This window comes from Euprymna scolopes, chromosome 21 (assembly GCF_053919585.1).
Source record: "Euprymna scolopes isolate OS-2025 chromosome 21, ASM5391958v1, whole genome shotgun sequence".
NCBI lineage: Eukaryota > Metazoa > Mollusca > Cephalopoda > Sepiida > Sepiolidae > Euprymna > Euprymna scolopes.
This window is the reverse complement of record NC_136502.1, coordinates 126,206,397-126,226,627: the sequence shown is the minus strand read 5'-3', so window position 1 is coordinate 126,226,627 and position 20,231 is coordinate 126,206,397. Positions and strand designations below refer to the sequence as shown.

The window sequence follows — 20,231 nt, the reverse complement described above, 5'->3', positions numbered from 1 at the left end:
AGAACTTAAACCTCGACTGATCAAAAGCACTCTGCAGGTAAACAAATAGGCCAACACAATTGTGAAAGCGATTTGAAAATGGCGACATTTACTGTTTGGGAAACATTTTAAGCTGATCACTGATCAAAAATCAGTCTATTTTTTATGTTTGACTCCAAAGGCAAGAGCAAAATTAAAGATAAGAAGATCACAAGATGGAAGCTGGAACTTGCCTGATTTCGGTACAATATTGCTTACTGCCCTGGGAAACGAAATTCAGCTGCAGATGGCTTGTCTCAAATTTGTTCCTCCACTAGCTCTCTTGACATTATACTCTTTGCACTCAGACTTATGCTCCCCGGGAGTAACCAGAATGCTACATTTCGTTAGGAGCAAGAATCTGCCATATTCTATGGAAAATGTGAGAGTAGTTATAAAACATGCAGTGTCTGTTCAGATGTAAACCTAGTTTCCTTAACGTGCCACTTCAAACTCTTATAAAAGCAAATAAACCATTTGAGAGAATAATTGTGGATTTCAAGGGATCATTACCTTCAAATCATCGCAACCGCTATATTATGACTGTAATTAATGGATATTCTCATTTTCTTTCGCTTTCCCCTGTGCTGATTTTTCAGTTGCAACTGTCTGGAAATTCCTGATTCGCCTATTCTCTAAAGTTCGGAATTTTTCTTTTATATACTCCGATCGTTGGGTGGCTTTTATGTCGGACGAACTAAAAGAAATTTCTGCTTTCTGGAAGTATTGCTACCAGTCAAACAACTGCCTTCAATCCTCAAGGTAATGGTCAAGTGGAAAGATATAATTAAATAATCTTGCAAACTGTGGTTTTACGGTGGATAAACCTTCCTATAACTAATAGGGAGAGAGTACTAGATGTAGTCCTCCACGAAATTTATTGCTTTCCACCTCCACTAATTGCATTCCCCACGAACGTCTCTTCAATTTCCAAAAGAACTCAGCCACTAGAGATTCCATTCCTACGTGGCTAACAAACGATAAATCCGTCCTCCTAAAGCGACATGTATGCACATATGAGCCCCTAGTCAAGGTTGTTGTTCCTAACTATGCTGATGTACACTTCAATAATTAGCGAGAGACGATTGCTGTGTCGTCACGCCACATATCTCTATTGGGTGACAGATCGAGCAGTTTGGAGGCAGAAATTGATCTTGAGCCAAAGAACCGACAGCTACAGAATACACCCCTGTATGCCAACTCTTCGGATCATCTGCCAAGTGCTTACAAGAATTCCATCACTGGTAACTTAATTCCTACACTTCCTCACTCTCCCATCTCGGAGAATCGCAAGAAATATTCTTCAAAGGATACTGATGGGATGAAGCTTCAACGCTCTACTAGAATTCATCAGTATTTAATTGAAAACTACCAGCTTGGAACTTTTCTTTTTCAGTTGAAGCAGAAACTTGTACATGAGATTAAGTCTTTCTTCCTGAGTGGCTTAGAATGTCCTAAAATGCGAGCACTTCTTTATCTATTTACGCTCCCCGGGGGTGAATTACTTCCCTTGAACATTCTCTTTCATCTTCCTTCTTTTAAATCATCGTGAGTTCGCACACAGTCTCAGCAACGTTCTAAATAAAGCTTTCTAAGCTTAAACTCTTTTCGACTTTTTCATTACAATATTTGAGCATATTGGGAAGTGATATAAAAATTACCATTAGTGTATTAAGTGATGCTCTTTGTATAAAAAGATTGAGCTTAGGTTGGTTGGTTGGTTGGTTGGTTGGTTGGTTAGTTGGTTGGTTACTTTTGTTTTACGGCATATCAACCCTTTTCGGGTTATTTAATGTCGAATCCAAAGATTTTGAAGAAAAATTTTTTTAATAGAATATATTTGTTGTTTTCACGTCGGTTTCTGTTTAGCCATAGTTGGAACCCTAACAGGTACTACCACTCCGGGTCAGAGTTGACATGGGAGCAATGGTAATTAAAGGGTGGCTCCACACTCCCCAAAGCCCACAAGCTGGGGCCTCACCACTGGATATAGTTTAAGGTCATATCCAGGACCCCCATTAAGGGACTTTTACCCTCTGCAGGGGGGGCAGTCGGCGTATTCTAATGCCCCACCGACAGGGCCTTGAGCTTTGGTAATTGGACAATGTCAAAACATTGTTAATTCACTAACTGCATAGCAGCAGCTGAATAGCGCAACGGTTAAAAACTCTGACCTTCATTTAAGCGGTCGGGTTTTGATCGCGGCTTGAGGAAGTTGCTTGTCCAGATGCACTGATGAGCAGCGAAACAGTACTGTATGTGGATGACTATATATATATATCGTTTTTTTCCATTTAAACAATCTCACTAAACCTAGTTTGCTTTGATTTTCCTAGTTTCCAATAAGAAAACTCGTTATCTCATTCCATTGCAGTTCGCGTATTGTTTGTCTGTAACTTGATATCTTCATTATCTCTTTCCACCAATCTTTCACAATTTGTCTATAGTTCACTCTCTCCATCTGTTTGTCTCATTGACCATTCTAATTCTCCATCTCTTTGTTTAATTAACCATTCAAATGCTGAATGATCTTCACGTTCCTGCTAATCTCTGTATTTTCAATGTAACTTGCAATTATCATCTAACACTTCCAAACAAAGCCTAAACATTATTTCCTTATATTTATAGATGAGAAAGAGACTAGAACGTATGGGCATGACAAACCTCCTCGTCGTAAGGCCAAGAGACGAAACAGGCTGGGTCCTTATCTTCGAAGAAGGTTTAGACCAAAAATATTCAAAAATTACATTAATGAGTGAAAACCGATACAACCCTAAGCGAAACTGGAATAGGGCCGATCACCTCCCTAGATGAGTTCATAATTAAAGGATACCTTAAACCTAACATCTAAATCTGACCCCCAAGATCGCCACGGGCATGGAACATGTGCCTGCATTAAAGATGGCTTCCCATGTGGCAGGGATATCTCCTATCTAATCTACCTTATATTTGTTTCCGGGTTACACTTGCTTACACTACCGCATCTATATTTGCCCTCTATCGCCCCCACAACAGTCGAGTTACTGTCTTTAGGAGAATATCAGAAAAAATTGACCACATCCTGTCTGCTCATCCCTCGGCTAACATTCATATTTGCGGTGACTTCAATGTCCATAATGTGGAATGGCTGAACCACTCAAATAAGACCGATGAGGAGGGGAGTTTCTGTCATGACTTTGCCATTGCCTATGACCTCACTCAGATTGTCCGCGAGCCCACCCGTGTGCCCGACAGTACCGGTCAGTTCGCAAGCCTCCTAGACCTTTTTCTATCCATTTCCCCTGAGCTATGCTCATGTTCCGTTCTATCTCCTCTGGGATCCTCCAACCACTGCGTCGTATCAGTTAAGATAAAAATGAAATATAATAAATCTACAGACGTACCTCTCCACCGTACTGTATACCGATACTCTATGGCGGACTGAGATAGCTTCCGTACATTCATATCTGATCTCCCTCTCCATTCCATGTTTAAAAAGGATGTGTCCTCTATAGTATCAGATCTGACCGAATGGTCACTTGTAGGCATAGGCCATTCATACCATCCAAAAAATTCCAACAAAAACCTAACAGTCAGCCATGGTTCTCCCCCGAATGCGCTGCTGCCGTCGCATACAGAAATCACTTTTTCCATAGCTACCAACGTAATAGATGCACTGAAACTAAAGCTGCTTTTAGAACCGCCAGTAACCATTGTAAAAGAGTAATAAAAAATGCAAGAGAACTATATGCGCAATCCGTTAAGTCCAAAGTAGCCGAGCAGCGGCTTGATTCCCACCAGTTCTGGCAAATAGCAAATAGGATCCTGAACAGAAACGTGCGCTCTATCCCAACCATTATCAATGGACCAGAGGTCATCTCGACAGCATCCGACAAGGCCAAACTATTTGCCAAAAACTTTGCGGCAAATTCTACCCTGTGTGACGAAGGCCATTAACTCCCCATATTCCATCCTATAACAGACAACACGCTATGCAACATACAAATATCTGTGCGTGAGGTAACCAAGCTAATCAAGAACCTTGACTCCAGTAATGCAACTGGTCCCGACGGTATTCCAATTATAGTGTTAAAAAAATTACAACCAGAACTTGTCCCCATACTTTCCAAACTGTTTAAGCGTTGCCTTAAGGAGAAATGCTTTCCAACACCCTGGAAAACCTCATCAGTATGCCCTGTATTTAAGAATTCAGGTGATAAGTCATCCCCTCTCAATACAGACCAATAAGTTACCTGTGTGTCATGAGTAAGTTGCTGGAATCCACAATAAATAGAGAAGTAGTCAACCACCTCAGCAGAAATAACCTTCTTAGCGACACGCAATATGGTTTCCGCTCTGCTAGATCGACAGCAGATGTGCTAACCGTTATATCTCATAAGATTAGCGAATCTCTTGACAAAGGCTTCATTTCTAGGGCAATTGCTCTCGACATATTAAAGGCCTTCGATAAGGTTTGGCATAAGGGCCTACTACACAAGATTTCCAGCTACAGTATAACTGGAAATGTTTTCTCTATCATTAAATCATTTCTATCTCATAGGCTCATAAGAGTAGTGGTTGATGGGCAGAAATCAGAGGCCCACAGTATTAATGCTGGAGTCCCTCAGGGGTCCATACTGGGCCCAACTCTCTTCCTAATCTACATCAATGATCTCCCAAAACACATACTAAAATCTTTCGTTGACATCTATGCTGATGACACGACCATCTATGGCAACACATCAAAGGCCGTAAATGTTCTCTCTAATTCTCTCTCCTCTGATCTTGAGCGCGTGGTACAGTGGGGAAAGAGGTGGCTGGTTACCTTTAATGCATCTAAGACCAAGCTCCTATCTCTACATCATAAACGCTCTGATCCCCATCTGGCACCAATTGAAATGGATGGCTCTCGTCTAAGGGAGGCCCCAGGATTTGATAAGCTCCTGGGTTTAACCTTTACACCTGATCTTAAATGGAACACATACATCGTCTGTGGCCAAGGTCGCTGGGAAAATGGTGGGATCCTTCTACCTCTCCAGAAGATATCTCACTAATGATGCAATTCTCTATCTATATAAGAGCCAAGTACGTCTAAAGATGGAGTACTGCTGCCACATTTGGGCGGAGGCTGCAAAAAACTGCCTATCCTTCCTTGACAGAGTACAAAATAGACTCCGTGGCTTGGTGGGGGATGCCCTTTTCTCTACCCTGCAACCTCTTTCCCACAGAAGAGACGTAGCGAGCCTGTCATTGTTCTATCGTTATTTCCATGGCAGGTGCTCGTCTGAGCTCCATTCTCTGGTCCCCCCTCGCCAATCTTTCTCAAAAAACACCCGACTAGCTGAAACCACCGTCAATAATTTTCCCCACTCCCTATCTGTGCCTAAATCAAAACGTAGATACCATGAACAAAGCTTCTTTCTTAGAACTGCACGCCTGTGGAACTCTGTTCTGCTTGCCTGTTTCCCTCCCGACTTCAACCTGGATGTCTTCAAGTCCAACATAAACAAATTCCTGATGAACCGTCCCTCCCCTAAGTAATGACACCTTACCAATTCTCCAATACTATTGCTACACTATCCCTTTGATTACTGTACACACAATAACCCTTATCTCTGAGTGGTCATTGGGCCTTGATAAGTGATGAACTCCATGTAAAAAAAAACCCTGATACAACTTGAACACACCATGTCAAGCTGATTTTCAACGCCAAGAAACTATTTATTCAAACTATAGAACTGCTCGGGCGATGAAACGAAAGAAGCCAGTTATGATGTGAATAATATTTTAGTTTGCTTTTCGTTGAATAAACTTTATAAAACAAAATTACTTCTTTTCTTATAATTACGAGGTACATTTCCACCTATATTTTTCTTCCGTCAGAATGGATCAAAGGGATTACAAATGGCATTGTTATGATGACTGAACTAATGCATTTATAACCTCATATTTTAACTCTCTGTTGCAGATATTGCGAGACTAAGAAATTGACCCTTGTCATGGACGTGCGTCAGAAGCAAAGATGCATCATTGAATTCCAGGCAAAAGTGTATTCAGAATGGTGGTGACCATGTAGAAAAATAAATACTGATATACAAAAGGTCACTCATTTGGATGGTACCACTGCGGTCCTTGTAGCACTTCTAATTTTGCAGTGAAAAAATAGGTTTTACTTTTAGAACGATCCTTTCATTACAATATATATATATATATATATATATATATATATATATATATATATATATATATATATATATATATATATAGGTCGGTGCGTATGTATGGACGAATATTTCACCGACACCGTGCGTGTTTTTCTTTTTGTCTTCCCCAATTTATGTGTTAAACTATTCCTTTATTATCTTTTCGAAGTCGTCGTCTCTCATGACGAACTAACAGTTATAAGGGTGCAAGGTTTTTCTATTTTGACATCTCCCGAGGAAAGTTCTTCCCTAGAATTTTGCTCTTAACATTTAGTTTGTTTTTTTTTAGTTTGAATACAAACATTCATTCTCTTTTCTTTTTATTCTTTCACTTCTCCTTACAATTTGAACTGGTATAATTTTAGTTGTTGGGGAATCCGCAATTCTTGGCGTTGATGTTACTTCCGTCGGTATTTCATTGTTAATGAGGGGGAATAATCTGATAAGTATCATATAACACTTCAATTGCTAATTCAATATTGTTTTCGACTATTTCGATGTATCAGGGTTTCAACTGATTTATGGTTTTATGGAAAAATATATTTTCTTTTATTATATAGACCATTTTCATAATTCGTTCTTAGACTATACCGTCCTCCTTAAAACACTTTCCTGTCCGATAGTTCCTAAAACAAACATTATCGCCATCCTTATACGTTTTATTCTCTGTATTGCCTTCAGTATTTTTTTTTATTTCTTGGTAATATCCTATCAAATACTGAATGTTTCTTCTTTGCGTACATTATTTTCGTCGATGATAAATTTGCGTTAGTATTTTGATTTAGTGTTATCCTATAAATGGTTAGCAATTTCCGCATGCAATTTTTTCCCTGTCAATATTGTCATTCTTTTTCAATGTTCTCTTGAAGACATCAATAAACCTTTCGGCAACGCCATAGGACCTAGTGATGGACGTTGGTGTTTTGATGTGTTTGTGCCAACGACTCACAGTAGACCTTAAATACAATTGTCTTTGGTACTCCAAAACGACTAAATACTTAATTTAACACTTTTATATTGTTCGAAGCTGTTGGGTGTTAATATCTATAAATTTCAGATCAATTCGAAAAACTATATGCGAATAACAGATAATATTAGTTCTTCAGTGACCCTACATAATCTATATGAATACCTGTCCAGGGTATGCCTGTTTTTGCCAAGGTTTGGTCCTCATCGGTGGAGCTTTAGCTGCTAATTGACAACCTTTATATTATTTTACTAGATTTTCAATATCCTGGTTCAGTTTCAGCAAACAATTGTAGCTTCTTGTGAATGCCTTCTTTCTAGAGATTCAAGGATGGCCCATATAGAATTCTTTCAAAATTCTGTTTTGTTAAGATTCGCGGTATTATGACTCTATCCTCATACATCAACATTGTGTTGCATATCGTAAATGGAAACGCTTAATCTTTTTTATGTTTTGCTTTATTTATTTCGTCATACTGTTTATATATTCATCCATTTTCGCTGGGTTTTTTTTTCCAGTGTCACCGGTAGTTCTCTTGTTGAAATCGCTATCTTGTTGACTCATTTCTTCTTACTTAAAGTGTTAGTCTTTTTAAGACTAAAGCTAATGAGTGTGTCCTTATTTTTCAATAATCATCTTTCATTCTTGTTAGTTCTTGCATCAAGTGGCTTCATGCCTTGTTTTGAGCGATTTCCATAAAACCGTATGTGTCCATGTTGTTGGGGCCCCGCCGTTAATATCCTCATCTGAGTTAAATTCCTATATACGTCAGAATTAAATTTTAGAAATCCTGGAGGGAGTGGTAAGGGGCGTGGGTAGTCTATAATAGCGATAGAATCAAACAACAACATCCGTGGATGTTCCATGAGTCTGGAAAACTACGAATATTCATTCATCCATGAGTCAATGGCAAAACGATCTTTATTCTTCGCTCCTAATTTGCCTTGATTTCCTTTTCCGATAAAAACAAAACTCCTCTGTTATCTCATTCCACTGCACTTTTCTTATCGTTTGTCCGTAACGTGATATCTTCATTATCTCTTTCCACCAACATTATTTAATATCTTTATGGCTATGATTTTCTCCCACAGTTTATTTATAGTTCACTCTCTCCATCTCTTTGTCTCTTAATCATTCTAATGGCTAATGATCTCTATGTTCCTGCTAATCTTTGTATTTTCAATGTACCTTGCAATTATCATCTAACACTTCCAAACACCAAGACTAAACATTATTTCCTTATATTTATAGATAAGAAAAAGACTAGAACGTATGGGTATTACAAACGTCGTCGTCGTGAGGCCAAGAGACGAAACAGGCTGGGTCATTATCTTCGAAGAAGGTTTAGATCAAACATATTCAGAAATTACATGGATGAGTGAAGACCGATGCCACGCTGATACAACTTGAACACACCATGTCAAGCTGATTTTCAACGCCAAGAAACTATTTATTCAAACTATAGAACTGGTTGGGCGATGAAACGAAAGAAGCCAGTTATGATATGAATAATATATTAGTTTGCTTTTCGTTGAATAAACTTTATAAAACAAAATTACTTCTTTTCTTATAATTACGAGGAACGTTTTCAAAGTAATTCCTCCTATATTTTATTCTGCCCGAATAAATCAAAAGGGATTGAAAATTGCATTGTTATGATGGCTGAAATCATGCATTTATTACCTATTATCTATTGCAGATATTGACGGCGTGAGACTCTAAGAAAGCAACCCCTGTCATGGACGTGCGTCAGAAGGAAATGCATCATTGAATTTCTGGCAATAGTGCATTCAGAATAATGGTAAATAACTAGAAAAAATAAATACTGATATACAAAAGGTCGCTCATTTTTTATGTCACCACTTCCGTCCTTGTAGCTCTTCAACTTTTGCAGTGAAAAAATAGGTTTGACTTTTAGAATGATTCCGTATAATAAAGCGGGCTCTGAATGCTCATGCGCAGCCATCGTTCATCGCTGACAAAAATGCATTGTGAATTGTGGTGACTATGTAGGAAAACAATTCTGGAGCACAAAAACTGGTTCGTTTTAATGGTACCACTCCCGTCTTTGTAGCTTTTCAATTTTTTTTAGATTAAAAAATAAAAGTCTTTACTTTTGGGACGACTTTCGTATGATTAGATTTTGTTCTGAGTATTTGCCTTATACAGAACGCCCCTTTTATTTGTTAAAAATATGAAGTCATATTCGAAAAAAATGAAAAGTAATCAAATAAATAAATAAATAAAAAAGGGGTTTAATTTTGTCCCACTTAAGAATAAGGCGTTACTTATGACGCACCCTGTATATCAATCTACTGACATATACTATCAAAACCCCGAAGGTCTTGTTTTATTTCGGCATGTGTGTTAGTTACAATGTGTATTATGTTACAAAACATAATGTCACAAAGTGATGACGTCATTCATATTAGCTGAGTATAATAGTGGATGATGTCATAAAATGGTTACATCATTATTTATATAGCGCCACTTGTTAGAACAGATCTTTTTCGCCGTTTCTACGATATGTTTATAGATTATACGAGCAAACATCTAGTCATTACCAACAGTTATGGTGATAAAAAGCAATAATAAGTATCGTACTTTGGGGTAATTGCACCAACCAGCCAAAAGTGCTTTTTTGGCAACCACACATATAAAGAGCACTTTTCTTAGTTTGGCGCAATTAACCCCCCCCCTCGAATTTGGCGCAATTACCCCAAAGTACGGTATTGAACATCACTTTACAAGTCGTGTTTGTTTGTACAATGGCTGGATGATGTCACATCTCTATACGTGTCTGCTCGTGTTAAAATCAACATTAAATTAGTTTTAGCTTCAAAAGTCATACCATCAATAAAACTCTTTGATTTTCTTCAGTTTAAAATCTGACGTTGCATAACAATAGAAATAATATCTCAATTTTTCTACGAAAAATTTCAAAAGGTTTTACACAGAATACCAGGGTTTTGTGTAAAAACCATTAGTTGGCGACCAATGATCTAGACGAACATTTTCACTCATTTTGTTTCGTTTTTGTGCATACTGGATGACATTACAAGGGAGTAACATCTATATAAATAAAACAGTAGATGTATATGCCTGTGTGTTTAAATATTTAACCAATAATCTCTTAAACTATTGAGACCATAACACTGAGATTAACCAGAAATTATAATCATTCACCAAGGATGGTTTATAACGTCTTTGTTTGGATGAATGAATAACGCGTACAGAAGTTGAAATGGAAAATATTTATTTAAACTTTCCAATATTTCTATTAGTTTGTGCATGCGGACAACTAATCATAGTTACAAATTTTAAAACTTTCTTATCTATTGTCAGATTGTTTAAAACAGTAGCGAACACGACTGGGGCGCTAAAAGTTTTCGTTTCAATTCTAGCTGATGATATCCTAGTAATTTTTTTTTAACTTTTAAAAGCAGTACTATATATAATATTCAAAAGCGAATTGGCTTTGTTATAATAAATACGACATCTGCATGAATTAAAATATACTTAACAACCGGACAAGGCCAGGCACCAATCGCTAGTAATCCAATAAAACAGTTGGAAAAGATTGAGAAGTACTTTTATGATATCACTAGCAGGATCCGTGCACTGGCGCTGCCGGGTGGAAAGATGGCACAAAGCCAGAATAAGTTTGTTGTAAGAAGTCCGCCCCCTCAAAAATAAATGAAACTATAATTATCTAACGCATTATCATAAACTGAGTTAATATTTTGTTCTGTTTTATGAAGTACTAATCGAGATCCCCACCATTATAAAGCAATGTTTAAGAAACAGGTTGATTAACGGGTAAAATGAATGTGCTTCCATCCCTTTGTAATGGAAAAAAAAATGTTTATGAAGAAATATTTTAAGCACACGTGAAATAATGAACAGAAGTGTAAAAATGAACGCTAATTAAATTTCTAAAATGTTTGTAAATGTGCATGCCTCCCAATAAAGGAAATCAATAAGTAAGGAATAATTACGAATACATATTTCATTCGAGCCTGAAACCATTAATTCTGGTGTTTTGCAATGAAGGAGAAATCCTTATACACTGATATAAATTCGTTTTGGTTTGATGAAGTGATTTGTAATTATCTGGAATGGAAACTCATACAGTTAGGTTGTTAGTTCGTGCAAGGAACGAAAAATATCTAAAAAAAACAAAAAAAAAACCCTGAAAATGGCAGGTGAGCTGTAAAAAAATGTGCAACAACCAAAATAAAAAAGAAAGAAAATTGTGCATAACGCGCCACATCCGTACATGAATGTGATAATAAAACATGTAAGCGTAGGAATATTAAAGTTAATCGTAAAACCATTGGTTTTGCTATAATTTGATAAGTGAAAAATCCTTCTAGACTGAGTTAGTTATGTTAAGTTATTTATACAGTCGTCGTTAAGTCACGAAATGATGCTTGCAAATAAAAAGAAATGAAAAAATACAACTTTTTCGCATACGTTGAGCGTGAAATTGCCGTGGAGATCATAAGAACCAAAAAAGAATTTCAAAGACGTTAGAAAATCGCTGAAAGCTGTGCGTATATTCATAGTGCTGGTGCTAATGCATTTATTGTGGCTGCCGCCAGATTCATCTTTTCATATGACAGATGAATTTTAGTATTCTGGCCCTTTGCAAATCACAATGCCGAATATCAAATCCTAATAAACCCTAGCTAAATCCGTCACCATAAAATAGGCTCTTAAGGTAATATGAAAAATAGGGAAAATATCGTCTAGTAATAATTAATTATAATAATGGTATAAATATATTTAAATAAAATAAATAATCATTCATTTGTGTTGTATATAGCTTAGAAAGTAAAATAAGATTAGTGCCCGTATTTTCAGGTCGTGATTCAGTTAATGCACCGGGCGAAGTGATATAAGAAAAGGGATGCCAATCCCATTTAAGATTAGACCCCGCGTTTCGTCGGCCATTCATCGTTCAATCAGTCCAATATAGTAAGTAGCAGTTTTTTCTTTAGCTCCTAAAAGTGCCAATGAGGTAAGAATCCAAATCTTTATACATATATTTTATTGGTCATAACATATTCAACATTTTTTTACTTATATTTCCGGTAGTCACATTCTTCATTCCACGTGAATGGTTCGCTTATGTCTGGTGTCGCTGTTATGTCTATATCCTACTCTTTATCTTTGTATTATTTTTATTTGTTTATATGTTTATAGCAGTCACCATAACAAACTATTTTCTCTTATGAATTAATGTCGCCTTTCTGACGGATGTGTCCACGCGCTGACCAGTCAGCTACTAGGGCGCATTAATCCTATATGTCTCTTAAGGAACTTATTACTCCTATCATGCGCTAGCCAGCAGCAAGCAGAGAAACTAGGACACCCAGAGAAGACAAACATCTCTTCTCTGTCCACTGATTCCCCCCCCCCCCAGGCTGCGACTACTTCACTGAAAACCTCCACTGGACAACCTGGGGGACACTTAAAGTTTTTTTTTTCCTCCAGACAGGAGAACATAATAGAACTTTCTTTTCATTTTCTTTTCTTTCACCTCAGACACAGTCCTTCTTTTGAAATAACCCTTTTCGTTGTTTTGTTCTAAAAAGAGGTGTTGGTTAACTATTCTGTGCCTCTGTGCTGCAAATAAATATTTTATTAAGTTTTTTTACAAGGGAATCACCACTTATCAAGGCACAGAGGCCACTCGAGGATATGGGTTCAAGAGTGTAAAGTTATCAAAAGGACAATGGTTAGAAGTGTAAATTTGGTAAATTGAATTACTTAAAGGGAACGGCTCATCAAGAACTTGCTTATGCTGGACTTGAAGACAATCAAATTGTAGTCAACTGGAAAGCAGGTAAACGGAAGAGAGTTCCACATGTATGCAGTTCTAAGAAAGAAGCTTTGTTCATGGAATCTACATTTAGGTTTAGGCACAGATAAAAAGTGGGGAAAATTATTGATAGTGTTTTTAGCCAGACGAGTGTTCCTCGTGAATGTTTCGCGCAGGGGGACCATAAATTGGAGCTCAGACGAGCACTTGCCATGAAAATAACGAATAATAATAAATTAACCAGATACCAAAGCAGGCTTGTACAGTAGCCAAGAAGCACCACAAAATGGCCTGTTCATGGTGTAATGACCGTAAGAGAAGTGAAATAGAAAAAGCTGCATATTCATGTATGTCTGTGCATCCGTATGCAGAATCAGCAAAAGAGAATGTTTGATCAGTATTCATGTTCGACTCGCAGGTGACGCATGTAAAGGAAGGCTACGTATAGAAGCATATCAAAATACTCAAATGTTCTACTTGTTATCAATGTGCTCGGAGCGAATCGTTATCCTAGCCAGTTACCAAAGCAGGCTTGTACTGTAGCCGATATGACCTGCAACGACTCAAAGCGAAATGAAATAGAAAAAGCAGTACATTCATGTATGTCTGTGCATCCGTAGGTAGAAGTCAGTGGAAGGGAATGTTTGATCAACATTCGTGTCAGATTCAGTGTGGACGTTTGTAAATGATGACTATGTATCTATATAAAGCGTAGCAAACAATAAGTCAAGTGGCCACATCTGTGCGGATAGGATTCGATCGTCTTAGATGAACGTGGCGAAAATGTGTGTCTCGTTAGACAATAGGAAAAAACAGGCGAGTTTGTTTTTTGTGTGCAGCAACGTAATCTTGTATAGTGTTCAGAAAAGAACCATAAATAGATATTTGCGTATTCCTAGCAATGCAAGTTGACAACCAATCAAATTTGTCAGGCTTTGTGGAGGGAGTGATCATTATTTTAAGAAGAGAAAATGGAAAGACTAATTGTCAAATATATTTGTAGAAGAACGGAACACGGACGGTGCTAAGGGGAGGAACTAATGATATCGACTTGTAATAATCACAAAACCAACACCAGTTAATGGTTAGTAGTGGGATCATATTGAATTTTTATGTGGCGTCTGCGGTTTCATAGTTATAATGTCGGTTACGAGGGGAAAATTGTCGTCATTTTATTAATATAGAACAGATAAATGATGGGATAACAAAGAGAGGACTTTATTAAAACAAAATGTGTACTATATATATTAATATATAGTGGGACGATAAAGGTGTCGCCGTAAAGAAAACAACACTACAGCTTGATTTTAAAGCTTTTATTGAAAAAATCAATTCAGGTAACTTGATTATGTAGTAGAGCTGACATCTATTCGATGTAGCCGCCTTTAGCCTCAATCACTGCTTCGATACGGATCTGGAACTGGGAACATGCTTTTTCTACAACCGCCAGCAGGAGCTCGGCGAATACTCGGCGGATGGCGGCGATCAGGTTTGCTTTGGTGTTGTGCGAGGTCATGTTGGTGATGTTGTCGACGTATGACCAAATGAAGTAGTCCAGCGGGTTCAGGTCAAGGAGGATGGAGGTCGAGTGAGAGAAGGGTACACTCCCTCTGAAGCCAAGTCTAGGCCTTTTTGGACTTGTGGCTGGCGCCGAGTCCTGCTGCCACACTCAAAGTCTGACAGCAACAGCCTGATTGCACCAGAGGCACCACTCTTCAGCACATCCACATACACTTTAGTGTTGACTTTCAAGCTGGCTTCGAAGCTTTAATTAAAAGTTTTCATCATCCTGACGTTGACTGATTACCTAAAATAGAGAAAAACGAATGTTTTATTTTTTAATTTTTTTATTTTCGTTTTACAAAAATTAAATTGACGGTTTAAATATTTTAATATCCTCTTCAAAAAGTTTTTATTTTTAATTTTTGTTAATTAACAAGTTTATTTAATTTTTGTTTTTGATTAATTGCCATCATCTCATTGTAAGAAGTGGTTTACTTTTTATTTTGTGTACGTTAATTAATAAGCGTCCCAAATTACACCTTTCGAAATATGTTTATTTTTGCTATGTGTATGTTTGTTATCTCGCTTAGATTTAAGCATCGTTGATATAAGCGCCAGAAAACCTCAGGGAGCAGCCATTAAATTAAAACCCATTTACGCAGGGTTTCCCGTGAAGTGCCCCCCTCCCAACAAAAAAAACTAGATGGCATTGACTGACGTAACACCAACTAGTTGTGAAGGGTCAGGGAGGATGGAAGGTCCGAGGTGGGGGAGTACCAACAAGATCTCCACTGGAAGCGTGCAGTTAAAATCTGGTACCTTGGAGAGGCATTTTGTCATCCCAACCCTAGGAAACACCAATGGCTGATGCCAACGAGAAATCAATGGCAAACGGTTGTTGCAATAACACGCAATCATCTGCACAAGTGGTCAAGAAGTGGAGAATACTGGAAATCTGGGGCGACTTGTTGTCACTCGATCTCCAGCGAATACTATAGATTACTGCCAGTGAGCGATCACTGATGATGGCCTGTGAGACAACTCCTAGTAAGTGAAATAATAATAAGAAGAATATCCCCTCCTAAATTCACCCCCACCCTGATTTAATATCGTAGATGTTGACTATATTTTCCGTAAATTTTTACGACGTGCCCCAGTCTATTTTTTTTAAATCAAATTTCACCACAAACAAGACACAGTGCAATTTTGAAATATAGGGCTTCTATCGGGGACAGAAGTTGCAGGGACATTATGAAGGGAGATGAGTAGAAAGATGTTTGTTCACATTACACTTGAACTTCTGCATATCAGTGCAGTTGGGAAAGCAGAATCCCGGAAGGGAGTTCCAAAGTCTTGCAGTTCTGGGGAAGAAACTATTGTGAGTAAAAGGCTTTCTTACACCTAGGGATCTCTACTCTAAAGGGGTGGAACTTAGTTGCTTGTCGGGTTTGTCGGAGGTAGTCACATCGAGGAGGTACAAGTGCTTGTAGTTCGTCAGAGCATTCACCATTAAAGTATTTGTAGAACAGACAGAGGGATGCAACATTTCGTCGATGGGACATAGATGGGACAGAGAGAGCCCGCCTTCTTTGCAACAGCCTTGGCAATGCTCTCAATGTATCTATTCCAGTTCATGTTCCCTGTAAACGTTAGGCCGATGATTTTAAATGAAGTACTTTCAGGTAATGTGTTCTTGGCCATTGCTATTGGTGGTAGAGAAGGTTTCTTGCAGTTATTAAAGGAAACAAGCTTAGTCTTGTCAGCATTGAATGTGACCATCCATTTTTGTCCTCATTCCACTACAGATTGGAGGTCATCCTCTAGTGTTTCTTCCATTCCCTTAGATATGTGTTCATTTTTTCCCCTTCGTGTCTGTTATAGAGAGTGGTGTCATCAGCAAATATTCCCATCCCCGAAACAATTTTATCAGGAGATCATTTATGAATATCAGGAATAATAAAGGTCCAAGGATAGACCCCTGAGGTACTCCCGCATTTATATCATATTGTTTAGATGTACAACCGTCGAGGACAACTTGGATTTTTCTCTTACTTAAGAAGGATTTAATTACATTATGTATTCTTCCAGTGATACCATATGATCGTATTTTCCTTAGAAGACCATCGTGCCATATCCTGTCAGAAGCCTTAGATATATCGAGGGCTACCGCTCTACTCTGCATGTTTTGTCCAGTGAACGATATATACGTTCAGAGATTACAGTTAAGATATCAGCTGTTGAACGGGCTTGCCTAAATCCATATTATTTGTCGGTCAGAAGTTTAGCAGCTGTTAGGCGTTGGACTAGGGCTTGATTAACTAAGGACTCAAATATTTTGGCGAAACGTGGGAGGAGGCTAATGGGGCGATAATTTAGTGGGTTAGTTCTTTCACCAGAATTCTTGAAGACTGGTACCACAGGAGCGGTTTTCCATAAACACCCCAACCTTCCCCTGTTAAAAATGGCTTTTGGAATAAACACACACACCCAACCTCGAAAGCCGTTCTTAACATGGTGAGGTTAGCGGGTGTTTATTCCGAAAGCTGTTCTTAACATAAGGTGGTTGGTGGTGTTTATACTATGCTGGGGGCAGGTCGTAAAAAATACCATATTTTCTTAATTTTTAACCAATGTTCACATTATGGTATGATTGTCTTTTAGTAGTTATATCCGTATTCATGTATTCTTCATTGATATGAAAATGAAGACTATAGCGGAGTATAGGATTCCTAACCATGTAACTGATAAAAATATGCTACACATTTTGATGAAAGACATGGGAAAAATGGACACAGAACAGAAAACCAAAACTTTAAACATAATTTCTGTATTAAAAATAATAGTCATTAAAATATTCCAGCATATAAAATTGGGAGGAAAATCCAGCTCCCCCAATAAAGAGCACTCTGGATAAGAACAAAAATAAAAATTGCCTCAGTCATGAAGGATTTCTCCTCCATCAGCCGAGGACAGAAAAAGTGAATTGTAGGATCAGAACAGATACTACACTGTGATCTTGTCTCGAAGGTCAAGAATTGTTTGTTTTATGCTTCTTTAATTGTTTGTCCCCTAAATTCATAATTCAGTTTTATCAGTATTAGATTGCATATTGCTTTAAAATTACGTAATTTTGCATAGATAATATATTTTTTGTATTGAATAAAGTTTAGTTTCATTATTAATCGAATTGGGTTCCTTTCTTTTCTTTTTTAACATGTTTTAATGCTCGTCTTAAAAAGGACCTCATATAGAATCGACAGTGACAGTTTGACATCTTACCTACATTGCCTGCAGGCATTTTTCAGTTAACAGGCCTTCTATATTCCGGTGGCCGTGGTTTTCTTCTCTTTACTTCTCTTTCCCCTATAAAATAATTTTCTTTTTGCCCACCCCTACTATTCTAAAAGAGATTTGAAAAAAAAAACGCCTGTCTGATTGGTCAAGGCGATTCTCCTTAACCCATCATCAGACACCCTATTTGTTTGACTGAAAGCAAAAAGCACTTAATCTTCCTCTTTCTGAATGCGAAGTCGTCCAGTCAACAAGTAAAACCCTTTCCTCTTAATTTGAATGCGATTGTCTTAATTAGAACATTCTGAGTGCCATCTCTTTCTTGGATGTAAAAAAAACTTTATAGTTTGAATTCTAAAGCCACAAACATAATCAGTTTTGCAATAACTTTTCTTTATTATTGTTTAATTAAATAATTCAATACATATATTATTCTGATCTGTCTTGTGTGTTTTCTGTACTTCCTTCTTTTCAGTATTTTCCAGCTCCGGCAAGTGAGAATTGAAGCATTATCTTGAAAAAATATTTTACTGTGTAAAATTTAATATTTGCGACCATGATTTTCGAAATTGTGTTTGTAGGCAGCCAAGTTTTTCAGGTATTGATATATCGAACTAGAATCAGAAAGGTGACGTGTAAGTTATTGGAACAATGTGTTGGTACTATTATTAATGTAACTATTAGTGCTAACATTGTTGGAGAAACATTCTCCCAATAGGTAATTAAACTAATACATTACGTTGAGCTTTTTCTATTAAGTTTTTGATTTGAGATGCGTTGTTGTTAATTATAAGGTTAGCAGTTTTTGGAGTTGTTTTTTTTTTTTAGTAATTAATAAACCCGATTTTCGTATTATTATGATATCTACCTATGGATTATATTTTTAACAACCTTTTCATCGTATTTAAAGTTATCATGTAATTGATTTCGGTAGACTATGTTAATGGGATGAAGATTGTTTTATTGATTATTAGTCGTTTGATCTTAGTTCCTAATTGTTAATTTGATTTGTTTATCAACTAGGAAATTGGTGAATTGGCTATTGATTAAGACTTGTTTAATATTTTTTCGTTCGTGAAAAAAGTTCTTTTTAATTGAGGAAATCAATTAAGCGCGATGTATTCGATTTTATGATTGTAATTTTATAGCATAAATATAATGCAGACATTTATGTGATCGAGTGTATAAAAAGTTTAACCAACGGTAGACTCTCGCTCTTTCTCCCTACTCTTGATGACAGCCCAAAATATAGAATAAAGACAAGAAAAGAAGTCTCATTCTAACATTTAAAAGCAACTTTATTGGTTATCTTCGTTAGTAGCGTGTATATAGGAGAGAAACGGATTAGTAGCTGAAAGTGCTCCTGTTGAAAGAGAAAATAGTTTAGTGTACACGTGTTATAGTCAGTTGTAGGAGCGTGTGTCCTTGCAGGGACGGGCACAAATAATTAGAAAGTCCTGAGACGTAGATTAGACAGGTCAGTTAAATGAGAAAGAGAAACGTGTCCAGTGTGTTTACCGCCTGTGGAAGTAAGTTCATGTTTGAAGATAGCCATATTGGCTTGTTTGTACTCACGCTCGCCCAGGGCCAAAGGACCCGGGCGATGTTTGCTGCCAGCAAGAGCAGATAGAAAGAATGAGAGAGAGAAGGAGAGAGAGAGAAAGAAAGAGAGAGAGAGTCTGCCGCCGGTTAAACCTTTTATACACTCAATCACATGACCGAGAGCTGGCGTCTAATTGGATGCCAAGAAGAAAGTGGAGTGAAAATCTCGAGCCGCGAGAATTAGTTCCTGCTTGTGCTTGTTGCCATTTCGACTACTACAAGGTCTGTCTTCTTTGGTGGCCTGGACTCCTCTGTTGCTGCTGACTAGTTCCTGACAGGGGTAATTAGTTCCATAAGAGATATATATGATTAATGCGCCTTGGTACCTGACTGGTCAGTGCGTGGCCGAATCAATCAGCAAGGGGGCATTGATCCACAAGAGAAAATAGTTTGCTATGTTGACTGCTACAACTTTTTACTTTTAACTGTAATTCGAATCATTTCAATTTGACAGTTTAAAAGCTCTAAAATCTCCTTTCAATTGCCGAAATCTGCGTGATTGTTTACATTAAAAACGTGTTGCAAACAATTATATTCAATTAATTTAATGTCCATTCCATACATTAATAAAAGAATTATTATTTTAAAAAATAATTTAAACAGCCGACATACACTTGTCTCATTCAGTCAGTCAATGAGAATTTACAAGCATCGGAATTATTTTTGATTTTTATTAAGTTAAAATATTTAAGTCAAGCTCGAAATTCCCAAATATGAATAAGCTTGCACATCAGAAAAAAAGAAAATACGTAACGTTGGTAAATTTGTAGAGAAATATTTTAGTAACGGGCTGTTACTTGTTTAGTAAATGGTGTTGGTCGACGTCACCAGTCGTAAGGTT

The 20,231-nt window shown here is 37.4% G+C and overlaps 1 protein-coding gene across 1 annotated transcript in view; it reads left to right on the top strand.

Annotated features, from left to right (window-relative positions):
- Window positions 1–8,722, top strand: part of LOC145242737 (uncharacterized) — a 46,099-nt gene extending 37,377 nt beyond the window's left edge. Inside the window, exon 5 of the mRNA XM_080105880.1 lies at window positions 8,419–8,722. Within this exon, the coding sequence (XP_079962006.1) occupies window positions 8,419–8,549 (131 nt within the window). The 3' untranslated portion in view covers window positions 8,550–8,722. The remainder of the gene's footprint in view (window positions 1–8,418) is intronic.
- The last annotated feature ends 11,509 nt before the right edge of the window (window positions 8,723–20,231 follow it).